This window comes from Rhizomucor pusillus (assembly GCF_041956525.1).
Source record: "Rhizomucor pusillus strain CBS 183.67 unplaced genomic scaffold VTP01scaffold_6, whole genome shotgun sequence".
NCBI classification, from domain to species: domain Eukaryota; kingdom Fungi; phylum Mucoromycota; class Mucoromycetes; order Mucorales; family Lichtheimiaceae; genus Rhizomucor; species Rhizomucor pusillus.
Genome location: NW_027192148.1, coordinates 152,893 through 166,767, shown reverse-complemented (window position 1 = coordinate 166,767; position 13,875 = coordinate 152,893). Strand labels below are relative to the sequence as shown.

The 13,875-nt window shown below is 48.1% G+C and overlaps 4 protein-coding genes across 4 annotated transcripts; 2 read left to right on the top strand and 2 right to left on the bottom strand.

The window, feature by feature from the left end:
• Nucleotides 1-239: 239 nt before the first annotated feature.
• On the bottom strand, nt 240-8,567 carry VTP01DRAFT_8946 (uncharacterized protein; the record flags this gene model as incomplete). The annotated part of the gene is made up of 6 exons (XM_069388123.1): nt 240-508; nt 574-2,222; nt 2,282-4,276; nt 4,339-6,388; nt 6,449-7,195; nt 7,253-8,567. 6 exons carry the CDS (start codon nt 8,565-8,567, stop codon nt 240-242), a joined length of 8,025 nt encoding a protein of 2,674 aa, XP_069240452.1.
• A 188-nt stretch (nt 8,568-8,755) lies between these two features.
• On the top strand, nt 8,756-9,425 carry VTP01DRAFT_8945 (uncharacterized protein; the record flags this gene model as incomplete). Its single annotated transcript, XM_069388122.1, has 4 exons — nt 8,756-8,942; nt 9,008-9,145; nt 9,208-9,291; nt 9,352-9,425. 4 exons carry the CDS (start codon nt 8,756-8,758, stop codon nt 9,423-9,425), a joined length of 483 nt encoding a protein of 160 aa, XP_069240451.1.
• Nucleotides 9,426-9,879: 454 nt separating this feature from the next.
• VTP01DRAFT_8944 (uncharacterized protein) lies at nt 9,880-11,195 on the top strand (the record flags this gene model as incomplete). The annotated part of the gene is made up of 5 exons (XM_069388121.1): nt 9,880-10,098; nt 10,188-10,458; nt 10,547-10,676; nt 10,738-11,047; nt 11,112-11,195. The coding sequence occupies 5 exons, from the start codon at nt 9,880-9,882 to the stop codon at nt 11,193-11,195; spliced, it is 1,014 nt and encodes a 337-aa protein (XP_069240450.1).
• A 289-nt stretch (nt 11,196-11,484) lies between these two features.
• On the bottom strand, nt 11,485-13,002 carry VTP01DRAFT_8943 (uncharacterized protein; the record flags this gene model as incomplete). The annotated part of the gene is made up of 5 exons (XM_069388120.1): nt 11,485-12,235; nt 12,324-12,421; nt 12,485-12,596; nt 12,703-12,810; nt 12,884-13,002. 5 exons carry the CDS (start codon nt 13,000-13,002, stop codon nt 11,485-11,487), a joined length of 1,188 nt encoding a protein of 395 aa, XP_069240449.1.
• Nucleotides 13,003-13,875: the final 873 nt, after the last annotated feature.

The following is a 13,875-nucleotide window of genomic DNA, read 5'->3' as shown; positions in this document are numbered from 1 at the left end:
CCATTGCCATCTTGGCTTTCTCCAGCCGGCCAACGTTCTTATTGACATGACGATTCCAAGTAGGATTATCAAGTGCTTTGCAAGATAAATACCTGAGAAATTTACTGGATATTTTGCTACAGCAAAATAGTAAAGTGTTGCAGATTTTTAATTATAAAGAGAGAGGAAGTGAGTGCATGTGTAGCAGGGGTATATGTGGGGATCTATGACAGAGCTAGTGGGAGATTATGCACAAGGGATTAGGCTTGTATTTTGTTGTTATTGTTGTTGCGACTTGATGCAGAAGATGCATTAGAGAGTGTTTGCAAGATACAAGTTGGCCGTTGAGAATTACAAAATTGCTCTAGCCGTTCACGAATAATGTTCTTCGTCACGGGCTTGCTCAGTATATCATCAAAAGCGCCTGCAAGCTGCACTGTTCTTTCGTACGCTGTCACTGCAATTATCGGCGTATCACGATTCGCATTGTTGGTGGATTTAATCATTCGAGCAGCTGCTTCGCCGTCAACTTGAAAAGTAGAGACATGTTAGCACCAAAGAAATCTGATAATATCAGCCGCTCATCCTACTTACTTATAGGCATGCGGATGTCCATAAAGATAATGTCGAATTTAACTTCACCCACGGCGCACCGGATGGCCTGAGCGCCATTTCTCACAACCACGCAACGGCAATTCAGGGTCTGAAGTATAGTCTCAAGAATCTTGCAGCTGATGGGATTATCGTCCACAACAAGGCAGTCTAAAGGTTTCACTACCTTGGCGACGCTGGCGCTACCCGTCGATCCACGGTGTTCCTCAAACACGGATGGTTTCCGTTCAACGACCCTATCATCAGGTGAAGACGCTGAGCGTGATCGACCACCGCCAACTTCTGGTCCTTTCTGTTGTTGTTGTTGTTGTTGTTGGCGCTGTTGCGCGGCGCCGGCGGCAGTATCCATGGGCGGCTTCCTATTAGTCGTCATGGAAACAGAGGGTGACAGCTTGAGCGGTGAGGAGCTCTGCGACGACGATTGTCCTCCTTCTAACGAAACACTGCCTTGTCGCCTAGGTATTATTGACCGCCGTACAGGGCTACCGCTACCTGGACTGCTGCCAGTAGTGCTACCACCAGCTTCACCTCCAGCTGCAATGCTGTCGTGACGTATCTTGCGGATAGCATCCTCGTTTGCCTTCTCCAGGACAGGCAGGTTCTTGTACACAAAGGTTCCAAACTCGTTTCCAGATGCGTCGTTGTCGTCCTGCAAACTAGCGGAACTGATCTGGAAATTGTTGCCTTGTTGCATAATGTTTTCTGGATTTTGTTCGTGAATAATGGCCTTGGCATGCTCGACCTGCTGCTTGTCGCTTTCGTGCAGATCATCAGTGTCGTTCGGCTCCAAAGCATCGGTGAGCATCTGCGCACCGCGCAAGTCAAAGTACTCGGTATCTTCAGCGTCAGCCGGCTGAGGTACAAACGAAGGCGCTTCTGTCAGCAGCGTATCCCAATTGATATCTTTGAAGAAAGGATGGTTCTTCACTTCGTCTGCACCGTTGTAGCCCAGTCGCTTCTGAGGATCAAGCGTCATTAGGCGTTCCATGAAATCACGCGCTTCCGGTGAGATATCCACGACGTCTTCGTGCCAGTCGATTCGTCGAGACAAGATGTTTTCAAAGACCTTGTCGGGTGTGTCGGCGTGGAAGGGCGGATATCCGTACAAGAATTCGTAACAAATAACACCGAGCGCCCACCAGTCTACCATGATATCTTGGCTTGTGCCGAGAATGCTTTCTGGAGCGAGGTAGTCCGGTGTACCCACAGCCTTGCGCGGTGTATCGTTGCGATCGCATTGCATGTAGCCAGGTGTCGCCCAGCCGGGAGTAGTGATATCGGAAATAGGAGTCTTGGCTACCGATGATGACTGATGCAAATCAGCTGCTTTCGCTTCAGGATCAACGCTGGTGATGGCAGCGCTGTTGGAAGCACTGCTGGATACAGAGCTGCGTCGGCCTTCATCAAACAAAAGACTGAAGTACGAGTGCCGGAACGGATTGGATGATGTTTCGGGTGTTTCTGGCGAAGGATGTGGTGAACTAGGCACGTTCGCTGCCGCTGCCACTGCCGAGTTGGCTGTCAATTCGTCTCGCACCTGACGGTTCAAAAATCCGATTCTCGACAAACCAAAATCGGTCAGCTTCAAGTGGCCATTCTGATCTATAAGCAAGTTGTCCGGTTTCAAATCTCTGTATATAGAAGACAACGTTAGGGTTTTCCTTTAAAACTTGCCAAATTATCTACTTGCCTGTGGATAATGTTTCGATCATGCAAGTAAGCCAAACCCAATGTCACTTCTGCGAGGTAATTCCGGGCCCAATCCTCGGGCAAGCTACCAAGCACCTTGACTAGTGCAGAGCAGTCTCCACCGTTCAGATATTCCAGCACTAGGTACAGGTAATCCTTGGACTGGAATGTATAATAGAGTTTGGTCACAAACGGACTATCAGTCTGCGTCATGAGGATCATTCGCTCGGCCTTCACGTTGGTCACTTGATTCTTTGCAATCATGTCTGATTTTTTCAAAAATTTGATTGCATAATAGTCGCCTGTTGCACGCTTCTTTGCCAAAAACACAGATCCAAAAGCGCCTTTGCTGATCGGTTTAATGATATCAAAGTCCTTGATACTCGGAGGCGTCGGCCGGCCAGGAATGAATGCCTGAAGTGGAGATAACGGCGATTTGCCTGTTGAACCAGAAGCAGCAGCACTTGGAGAAGACGAGGACAAGTCTTTGGACCGCTGAGGTCGCAGTCCAGGAGAACCAACTGGTGTATCAATAATTTCAGCTTCCACAATGGAGCCTGGCTCCTTTGAAGGCGATGGTATGTTACTGCTATTTGATTGAGTCTTCCTCCGCTGCCGTCTCGATAACTTCTCTACACCTTTGGTTTTCCACGAACGCAGCCGGCTGAGCAATCCCTTCTTTTGTTGTTGTTGTTGGGGCTGCTGTTGTTGTTGTTGCTGTTGCTGCTGTTGCTGAGATTGTTTGTTGCTGCTTTCGGGAGGACAAGTGTCGTCTTTTGCGCATACAAACTCGCTCCAATCTGCATCCTGCTGCATCGTCTTTTGGAAATCGTTCCGTGCACGCTCGTTGTATTCGAGGCGGTCTCGCATACGGTTTACTGCATCCACCTTGGCCCTGGCTGCTTTTTCAACTTCACGAACCAACGACGTCGTGTTAGAATTATCTGCTGCTGGCGGTCGCCAATACAGAATTTGAACCATCTTGGTTTTCGATCTCGGCGACTGAAGCGATCGACATTTGCCGTTCTCCTCCTGCTCTTCTTGATCCATTTCATTCTCTTCTTCATCGTATCGTCCCGGCATAGATATACTCAATGCGACATCCAGAATCTCCACCAAGTCTGCGTATACTTCCAAATCCGCTCGTTTCTTGTCCTTTTCTGACATTTCCTCTTCCAGAGGCATCTTTTCCTCTCCAAAGATAGAATCGCGTTCACCATCGTCGTTTTCTCCTCCTCCTCCTTCTTGCTGCTGCTGCTGCTGCTTCTCAGTCGATACATCCTGTGCCTTGTCTCCTGGCTTGGTATTATTTTCTTCCTGCTCAAGTTCTGCTTTTGTGCCGTCCGTGAGTTCAAGAATGTGATGCCTGAGGTCACGGAGACTGTCGTTACAAATATTAACATCCATTTCGGTACGATGAATCTCGATGCAGAGTTCTGAGTGCTGTTCAAAGAATGCAGCTACCACCCATCGTTCGCATACGTGACAGAGCACAGGTGGAAGAGACATGAGCGTATTTGGCGATATGTATTCGTGATCTCGATTTTCACCGGGCGCTGCCTCCTCGGGACTCGGAAGAGAAGTCAAATCCTTCGAATAAGGAGGTTCCGAAAATGAGCGATTTCGACCACCACCCATTGTTTCTTTCAGCGACTCATCCATTGCATTCGATTCGAGCTGTTGTTTCTCTTCCGCGCGACCTGTAGAGCTAGTGGGCGATGGCTGTAATTTTTCGATAATCGACCATCTCCGAGAATTCGCAGGTTTGATCACCCACATTGTATGGCTTGGTTCGCTCGTCACCCGATTGTACATGAGCATGCCTTTGCCTTCCATCTCAACATCGCCTTGCGAAGTTGTCACGTTGAACCGAACTTCTATCGTCCTCGATTCGTCCGCCAGTAACTCTTCCGTCGCTTCTGTAAAAGTACGCTGATCTTCTGGTGCAAGGAAACGAGAGATGCTTGACCCGACTACAGATTGGATATCGGCAGATCTAAAGCAAAGTTATCCATTGTTAGCATGAACTCCGTTGCTAACTCGTAATCTACAGCCTACCCAATCACATCTAGCCAGACAGGGCTCACATACTGGATAGCCGTTGTGCCTAGACTGAGTTCCATGATGATTGTGCTATTCTGGCTTCTCTCCGCAATCTGTTGTAGCTGCATCTCATCTGTTGTCAGCTGAACTTGAGGATCATCCTGCGTATACAACGAGGACGTTTCAGCATCATTCTTGGGAGGTACGATACTGCTATCCATCTGGATGCCGTCGCTGCTGCTACCCGTCGCTAATCTCTGTCGTCCCGCAACATCGACGTCTCCTCCGTACTCGCTGCTTTCATCCATTTTCGACATTCCACTGACAGATTCCATATCAGTGGTTGCACCGCCATCAGTGTCGCTTGTTGTTGTCGTCGTCGTGACAGGCGTAGGACCCCACGATGACGCCCAAAAGCCCTTTTCTGCTTGCCACCAGTCAAGAACTCTGTTGAGCGCTGCGACGCCAAGTAGCAGGCGCACGTACCACTCTCGACACGGCCACTCTGGATGTATATCCCACTTCACACCAACCGCTTGGATCTTGGAGACAAGTTCGGCACACAATCCATGGTGGTCCAAAAACATGTCCAGCGACGTATCCATGACGCTCTGCGCCAAAGTAATGAGATCTTGCAGCGTCAAAATAAAAGGGGTCGGCAGATACGAATCTTCCGTGATCATCGTCACCATATTGCTCACTTGCGACGATGTATCTTCAAAGTAATCCTGTCTAGCGCTGTCGTGATGACGGGGCGTCTTGACATCCTCCGTTTCTTCTTTTTCCTCGATATCGTGCAACGTGCGGACCTCAGCAGGCGGTATGCTATTTCGAGAACGAACATTGGCGTTGCTGTAAACCTGTTCGCCCTCCTCGTAATCGCTTTGATGATCTGCTGTGTCTCCTTCTTCTTCGCTGCTCATTTCATGCACTCCTTGTTCCAAAATCTCGTCCATGTTTTCCACATATTGCAATCCTCGCTCAACGTATTCGTTTAAGCCATCAATGATATATCGCATTTCCGCGTCGCATGCGTCCTTGGCATACTGAAGCCTCGACCGAATCGTGCTCTGCATATTGGCACTGCTTGATCTATCATCACCTTCACTCGTTGACCCAAAAATACGTCCGAGTCGACCGAATAGACCCATACGATAGTTTGGATGAAAGAATCTGTATCCGACGTTTGTACCAGCTGCGGCAGTCAAGCTTTTTCTCGACGACGATTTCGTTGCTGCAACGGCAAGTGGTGAGCCCTGCTGTCTGAAACTTTGGTCAAATCGAGGCGAGTTTTGGCCAGAACTGATATTTTCGTCGCTGTCTTCAATTGTTGTAAAGCATCGTCGCATGTGCTGTTTCGAAGGAACATTGTCGCTGTCATCCGCCGCAGATCGTCTCTTCTCGGGTACAGATGTCGTTGACGTTGGTGGGCTAGCAGCAGCATTGTTGCGATCGAAGCTTTTCCCTGGTTGTGCTGCAGGCTCTTTTTCGTCGACATCTTTTCCATCAAAACTACTGTGACGCCGCATTACAGGGAACAATCGTCTGTGCGACGTATAGTGCTCTGCGTTCGTCTTGACTATACTCCACCAGTTTGTGAGCCGGTGATCAATGTGCCGTTTCGCGGCACTGGACTCGTCTGGAATCGATTGCCGTCGCTTCATCTCGGCATTCTTGGCCATTTTATATTCCTCGAGCCAGTCAACCCAAGGGACATCATTGACGATATTTAGCTTATCTACCATGCTGGGTGCCAGTGTACCATCGCCAACGTCGTCGCATGCAGTTGGAGATGCTGCTTCGTCGCTCGTGACAAGAATCGTCGGCATAGCACGGTCATTTTCTCTAGTTCGAGTGAACCGCGCTGCATGGTGTTGGTGGTGATGCTGCTCCGTGTCCTTATCGTTCGATGGTTGATCCTCTATCCGCAAGGAGCACCATCGTTTAATCTTTGCTGATCGAGACATGTACAGCTTTTCGCCGTACGCTTCATCCGACACTGAGCCGTTGCGCATCGAAAACATTGATGAACTATCTGGAATATCCTCGGTATCTCGCTCGGGTACTAAGCGCCGTTGATTAGAAATGATAACCTCCAAAGTGTATCCTCGTTGATAATACTTACTATCTTCTTGCTTGAAGAGAGGTCCAAAGTAATCATCAGCCATGGTGTGATCCCATCTGCTTAAATCAGGCGCTGAGGTGCTCGTTCCCATTGGCGGTAGAAATGAGACAAGCTCGCTCTCTGTGCTCAGATCAAAATCGCTTTGAGTAGCGTTCAGCAGCAAAGCAGGATACACGGGCGTTTGAACAGCAGTTGGATGGTGATCCATAGTAGTCGACGAAGAGAGGTGGTAAGGAGAACGAGAACTGTTGGAGCTGTTCAAGTCGATTTCGACAACATCCTTGTCTGCTTCGTTCTTGCAAGATTGCGGGTTCGCAGCTGTTGTTGATGATGATCGCTTTTCTGATACATCGAGAGCCGGCAAGGATCGACGGTTCGATTTGCGCTTATTTGATAACTGTCTGCGGAGCAACGAATGTAGCGAATGTTGATATGCAGAGACACCTCCGCCGCTGCTTTTGCTGGTCTCCAATATCGGCCGTTGCGGAGCAGCTGGCGACGGTTTGTTGCTGTTACTGCCGCTGCAGATATCGTGATCCATTGTCGGCGCATCCACGACTGGGTTAGGCAGCTGGCCGCTTACAATGTTGGCAAGTTCAGTGTTTGAAATGTTTTTAAGCATGCTCATTGACGAACGCCGTCTGGCACGCTGCATCAAAAGAGACGAGCTAACTGAACCGGTAGGCTGATTGTACGAGCTAGAAACTGAGGACGCGACGGATGCTGAATCTTTCAAGCTGCTTTTATCTATGTATCAGATTAGTACATGTGAAATATCTCTCTTACTCATTAGAGAATACTAACGTCTTTCCGTGGGTATCTGGAGAGGACTTCCTGTCCTCGGCGAAGAAGATGGAGAATAGTATTCGTCCGTCATGCTGGAATCGGTCACAATGGAAGATATGGAGGATGTACGTCGTCCATGATTCTGTGCCATTGGATGCTGTGGATTGCCTTGCTGGTTGCGCAGGTTAAACCAATGAAAATACGATGCATTCGGGTAATCGGTAGATGATGACGGTAGTGTCAGGACATCTTCCGCCGCTGCTGCTGCGTCGGAATCATTGCAGGAAGTACGTTTGGCTGTCCGCATAATATTTCTTTCCAAAGCATCTGCTGCCGACGACGACGAGTATGAGGGAGGTGTGCCTTGATGATGGTGTTCGACGTTGGTGTCTCTGGTCAGTGCTGCTCGATTCTCACGCAACTTTGAGATTGATCCTGATCTGTGCATCGTGGCTGTGGTTGGATCATAATAATAATCAGCAGCAGATCGTTTTCCAACAATGGTTGCTGCCGTTTTTGGAGATCCAGCAGGTGAAGAGGACAAGGACGATGGATTCGTAGTGCTCAAGCCTTCGACGACTGAGCTTTTTCGACTTTTAGCCAGGCGTTCTGGATATCCAACAGGTGTGGAGGGTGTACTGGGTGTGCTGCTACCCTCGTTCGATGTTGTTGTTGGTAGCGGATGCTGATGCGCTGTTGCTATGGCCGCGGCTGCCGACGAAGACGCAGCAGCGCTCGCATCGATCCAGCTCGCGCGTTTCGACTTAACCATGTATTTTCCACCGCTGCCTGCAGGTGGACTAGCATATCTCGGTGAAAAGACTGCCTGCTGCTGTGGGGAGCGCGGGACAGCTGGATGCGGTGAAACCACGAGCCGTGCAGAGGAGCTTTCGACTTCGCTTCCCGGACTGCTGCTATAGTCAACATCCAGCTTTTTATTCAGTGGCGATTCAGATCCAGTGGGAGATAGCTGCTGTTGCTGCATCGTAGGCGGCAGTTGGGAGGACTGACGATATGGACTATGCTGCTGCTGCTGCTTCCCACTCAAGGGGTCTGGGTAGTCGTCGCCACTGGAGATGGAGGATCGGCTAGCGTGTTTCTTTAGCAAGAGAGGCTGCGGTATAGGAACACTTCTGAGCCTAGAGGATGAAGTCGATGGTTGAGAGCTGCTAGTTTCTGAGGCAGGATTAACTGGACTGGCAGTAATGGATGCAGGGCGACTGTTGGACTTGTCCGACGGAGAGCCTGGTGGGTGCTGCTGCTGCAACAGCGTACCAGTTGACGGCGACGATCCAGCTGACATGTGGTTGTCGCGTTCGCTCGGACTTGCCATGAAACAACTTGAGGGTCTTTGAGGTTTGCCAAGTATGTGTGTGGTCTGCGTGAGTCAAGTGTGTGCGGGGAAAGTCAAAAAAAGGATTCCGCTGCTGTGTCGGGCTTGCTGAAATAATTTGGGAAGCTTGCGTCTTTCTATATCCAACCACAAACTTTTTTTACCTCTTTCTCTCGCCTCTTTTTGCAATGGTTCGCATAAAGAATAGGTGGATACTCTTTGAACTCATTGAAAATCCTGTCTTTGAAAATGGTGAAGTTGTCTTTCCTCGCACAACATTGGGTCTCACTGAGGAAGACATTGGACGTGCGATCGCTGCAGCGATTAACGCGGATTTTGGCGATTACGGTCTGGGAATGGCAAAGAGCCTGAATGGTATTTCCACATTGATACATTGCAACGATAACGATCAGTTTAACATGGAAATAAATATCATGCAGTCAAGTGGTACAATCCAATGACTCGAGTAGGAATAGCACGTATTCCCAGAGAGTACACGGACATGGTGCTGGCAACATTGTTCTTTATGAATAAGATCGGAAAACAAACCTGCAGCTTTCGCATCCTTCATGTATCAGGTAAGAAAATGAGTCGAATTGTATCAGGAAAGAGAAAGACTCATTTCCAAGACGTTCTACAGGAACTATCATCAAGGTGCAAAATCAGGCAATCATCCGAGATCGCGATATTTATTTGGAGGAACGGGCCAAAGCAGAAAAGAGAGGTATGCAGTCCGTAAGTAACAAATTGTCACACAGCATATTCACGGCGTTTACCCTTACAGGTCAGTCATATACAGTGCAAGACAAGATTGAGAAGTCGGCAAGGGAGATCAAGCAGATCCAGGCCTTCAGTTGAGACACAAAGATGATGGATTAAAATCGGACCATGTGCACCCTGGTTGCAAAGTCGGGTGACCCGTGGTATTATGTAATGGACAAGGACAAGGGAAAAGATGATTCTTCAAAAATGAAAAAGGGCGGCGGGCACGGACGACACAGCAAAGACGAGAGAAGGAGGGAAAGAGGACAAGATAATAGAGTTAGAATAGCGCTGCGCTTCATGCAGCGCTAACACCGCAGAGCACCCGTCGTCCCCAGCCATTTTTTCCCTATGTCTCGCCAAGCTTAGCTTGGCAGCAATAATAAACAACTGCTGAAACTGTTATTGCGTATTGTCTGTGTATGTGACATTATGGATATATATACACGGGGCAGCCAAGATACCAAGCCATCAGCAACAAAACAAGGGCAAAAAAGATGATGATAAAAGCAGCAGCAGCAACAAATCCTTTTCGGCTCTTGATCAGAAAATGGGTTCACTTTTTTCGAACCAAAAAACCCAATTTTTCACCTCCTCTTCTTCCTACCTTTGCTTTTGGTCAAAAACGTCCAAAGGCAAACCTCACCTGTCCACGTTTCCATTCCAAATGCAACTCACACGATCACAAATGACCCACTGGTGCCAGTGTATAATGCTCTTACTTATGCTTTGCGGAACAGTCGGCAGCGACGCCGCCGTAATCGTGCTCGTAAGTTTTAGTGAAACACAGCGATTCGTTGCATGTTTGAATCGTGTGAATTCTTGTTGACAATTTCCTTTCCCCTTATCCAACCAAAGGCTACCAACGAGACGTATATTGATCGCATAGCGGCTTTCGGTCCGCGGCTGACGGACGAGGGTGTTGTCGGAAATCTGCTACCTCCAGCAGCGCTCGAAGACAGATATGGTTGCGAAATTGTAACTCCTCCGTGCAACGACTGGATTGCATTGATCGAACGGGGCGAGTGCTCGTTCGTCGACAAGGTGCGAGCTATGCAACGGAGCGGCGCAAAGGCTGCCATAGTCGGAGATAAGCATTACAACGGCTGGATTACGATGTATGCACCAGGTAAATAGGGGGAAGAGGTTGTGTTGTGTGCATAGTCCACATCGTGTGATTTCCCTCTCACTCACCCTCACTCGCTCGCTCGCTTCAGGTGATACTTCAGACGTGCATATTCCGAGCGTCTTTGTAGCACAGCACCAGTACCAGGCGCTGTTGCAACTGTCTCGATCCTTTAGAGAACCTATGCAGATCAGGATGGTCAAGGACGATATGCTGACATGGTAAAGACTGTTGTCCAAAAAGGAAAACTATTAAGGATGCACGTTTACGCATGAATTGTAGGCCGTTATTGGATATGCTACTTGTCGTCGTACTTTCACCTGCAGTTATGATGCTATTCATATACTTGACCTGGAGACTGCGTCAACGACAACGACGTAAGAGCGAGCTGGCACCAACGGATTTTGTTACAAAATTGCCTGTGCGTAAATTTCGGAGGGAAAAGGATCACCAAGAACAAGACGATGATCACACAGAGTGTGCCATATGCTTGGAAGATTACGTCGATGATGACACTTTGCGCACCTTACCGTGCCGGCACGAATTCCACGCGTCCTGCGTAGATGCATGGCTCACTACACACAAAAAATTTGCAAGTATCGTGCAGAAGGATTTTCAATGCTTTCATATTATTAACTCAATGATCTACAACACAGTGTCCTATTTGCAAGCATGATATTTGTCGCAAAGTCCCTGAAAGCTCCACTGAACGTACTCCTCTTTTAGGCACTCTTGTTTAAGTCTAGTATCCCACGTTTCTATACTCTTTGGCTGTTTTTGTAACCCCATTCTTCCTTCTATCCTTATATTCTCTCTCTGTCTCTCTTTTTTTACTCTTTCCTATTTACTCCCTTTTTATTTAGGCTGCATATACCTTTAGCATGATCCATAAAGGCGGCTTTCTGCATCATTCCATTTCAGATAATGTAAAAATCATAAAAACGTGATCGATTAATTTACTCGATGGAATGCAACAAGAAAACAATTATGAAAAAGGGAGACTGATGTGTAGGTTAAAGCGAACGACAGTTAACGATTGTCTGGAGTGGGAGAGCGATGGGGAAGTTCTGCCGTTGAAGGGCGTGACAAGTCGGGGGTGGATCCTCGGGGTAGGTCCACTGTAGAGCTTCGCATTCCCGTTAACGGTGGAGTGAAGGAGCCAGAGTTTCTGGAAGAAGGTGGTGCTGCAAAGGACGTACGCAATTTGGAAGTAGAAGAGTTTCTCCAGCTGATTGGTCTAGAAGTGCCCAGAGCGGCAGATTCCTGATAGTCAGGTGTCTGCAGGTACACCATGCTAGTGCGGCTGTCGTGACGACGCGGCGACGCTGGTGGAGGAGGAAGGCGCTGTGACGTGTTCGGATCATCGAAAAAGGCGGCTGCGTTTACATCATCGTGTTCGAGCATCGCGTACTTTGCAAACTCTTCATTGTCGCCAAAGAATTTCCTGATCTTTTCTCTTTCCTTCTTGGACTGGTATCGATGCAGCACCCACAACATTGCGAGAATCAAGAGTACAAATAAAAACACCGCAACACCTAGGACTGCCCACAACCACGCAGGGATCGTGTGGAAAACATCCGGTCCGTTGATGCAACTGCCGGAATTGCTGCAATATTGAGAGATGCACTCGCGGTCTTGCTGGCATGGCGCTCCGTTGGCTTTTGACGGAATGCAGACCAATCCGTTCCGCTCGTCGCAGTATGTGCCGAGCGTGCAATTGTCACGGATAATTCGTTGCTGAACAGCGTATCCTTCCGCGTCGTATGAGATATAGTCCGTTCTTTATCAACATCAAGTAAGGGGACAGGGGTGCGTTAGGGTCAGATTATTATTTTTTTCTTCTTGGCTGCCGATCGCCCTCTACTTACATATCTGCGCTGCAACGGCCACCCAATGGGGCGGCTTTAATGTAGCACGTCGAATTCAAGCAAATAGGATTTTGGCCGGCACATTCATCATCCCTTTGCTGGGTAGCAACCTTTAGTAAACACTATCATCCCTCCCCTGCAGCAGAACACGCTCTACCTACAAGTTCACAGTGACCGCCCGTTGGGACAAGCGGTTTGCAGCCAGAGTTGTTATCAGGGCAATAAGAAGAGCTGTTGCATCGTTGCGGAAACGGATGAATTCGCGTATCCCAGCTGCAAAAAGAAAGAAAAACAAGAATAAAAAGAACCATATCAGCAAGGATATAATTCTAGGGATGACCCACTCCCATCCATCACACGTATCCACTCTCCATCTTACCCTTTCAAGTAATCGCTGTTTGAGCATCCTTTGTAGTTACAGGTGTTGGTTGTTGGATCACAAAAGAGATATACATTCTCGCACGAATCGAGGTACTGCCAGCTTTCTCTGTTGATAATATATGTTGTTTTTCCATTGTTAGTTTTGCCGTCGCAATATCAATCAAACGTGCGACATTTACGAGTAGTAAGGAAAAGGATCACATTGTTCGCCGAATCGAAGAGCAAAGGTAGTACTCGAGAAAAATACTGATGCTAATACGAGGAGATTGGCTGTCACTGAATGCACGCGGCCGCCCATCCCACTATTCTTTATATTCACAGGAAAATGTGTTGCAAAGGAAGAAATGGACAAGGAGGAGAGCGCAACAACAAATTTCGAAATGGAGCAAAAAAAGAAACCGATAGAGCACCCAAAAAAAGGTTCTTCCAACCTGGGTTAGGTAGGTTACACAAATTTTTGCAGACAAACCACGGAAATGCGGGTGCCATACAAGGTGTAAGAAAAAAAATGCATGCACTTACCGGATGATCTCGCTAAATTCCGAGAATTGTTTTTAAAAGAGGGAATACTACATAAATAGAAAGGATATAAATATACGGACTCTTCTGTTATGCCTGCATAATCTGTGAGTGCGATGCAGCCGCGTATAGTACAGAACCAAAGATTCAAAAGTAGTATTACTAGGACGAGACCTTGAGTCCTCCTCGTTATCCGAGCAACAGGCAACTTTCTCGCGGCTTTCCATCATTTATTGACAACTTGCTAATGTAACACCAGCACCGATTACGCTGCACTTGAGCCTGTCAGCTAGCTAATCTTACGATAACGAAACCTACTATCGTCTGGTTACTAACGCCTCTACTACAAGCGTTGCTAATTCCATATTGCTTGAAGAACGGGTCTGTGCGGGAAAACGGCTTACCAACCGACGCGGAGACGCCACCGCCGCGTCGTGTTACTTTCATCCCGAAAACAATGACGACAATGCAGGCTTTTTCCCTCGTGCTTTGGCGTTGTTAAAAAGTTTGATATTTAGCAACAGCAAGATCTGCATGGGCTCATACTGTCAAACATCGGATACCCAAAGACGATGTATAAATGGGCGCGTTCGAGTTTCGTGAGCTTTGTTGTAGCTCTTGCAAAAAGCGAGCTGCAACGTTGGTTTCCTTC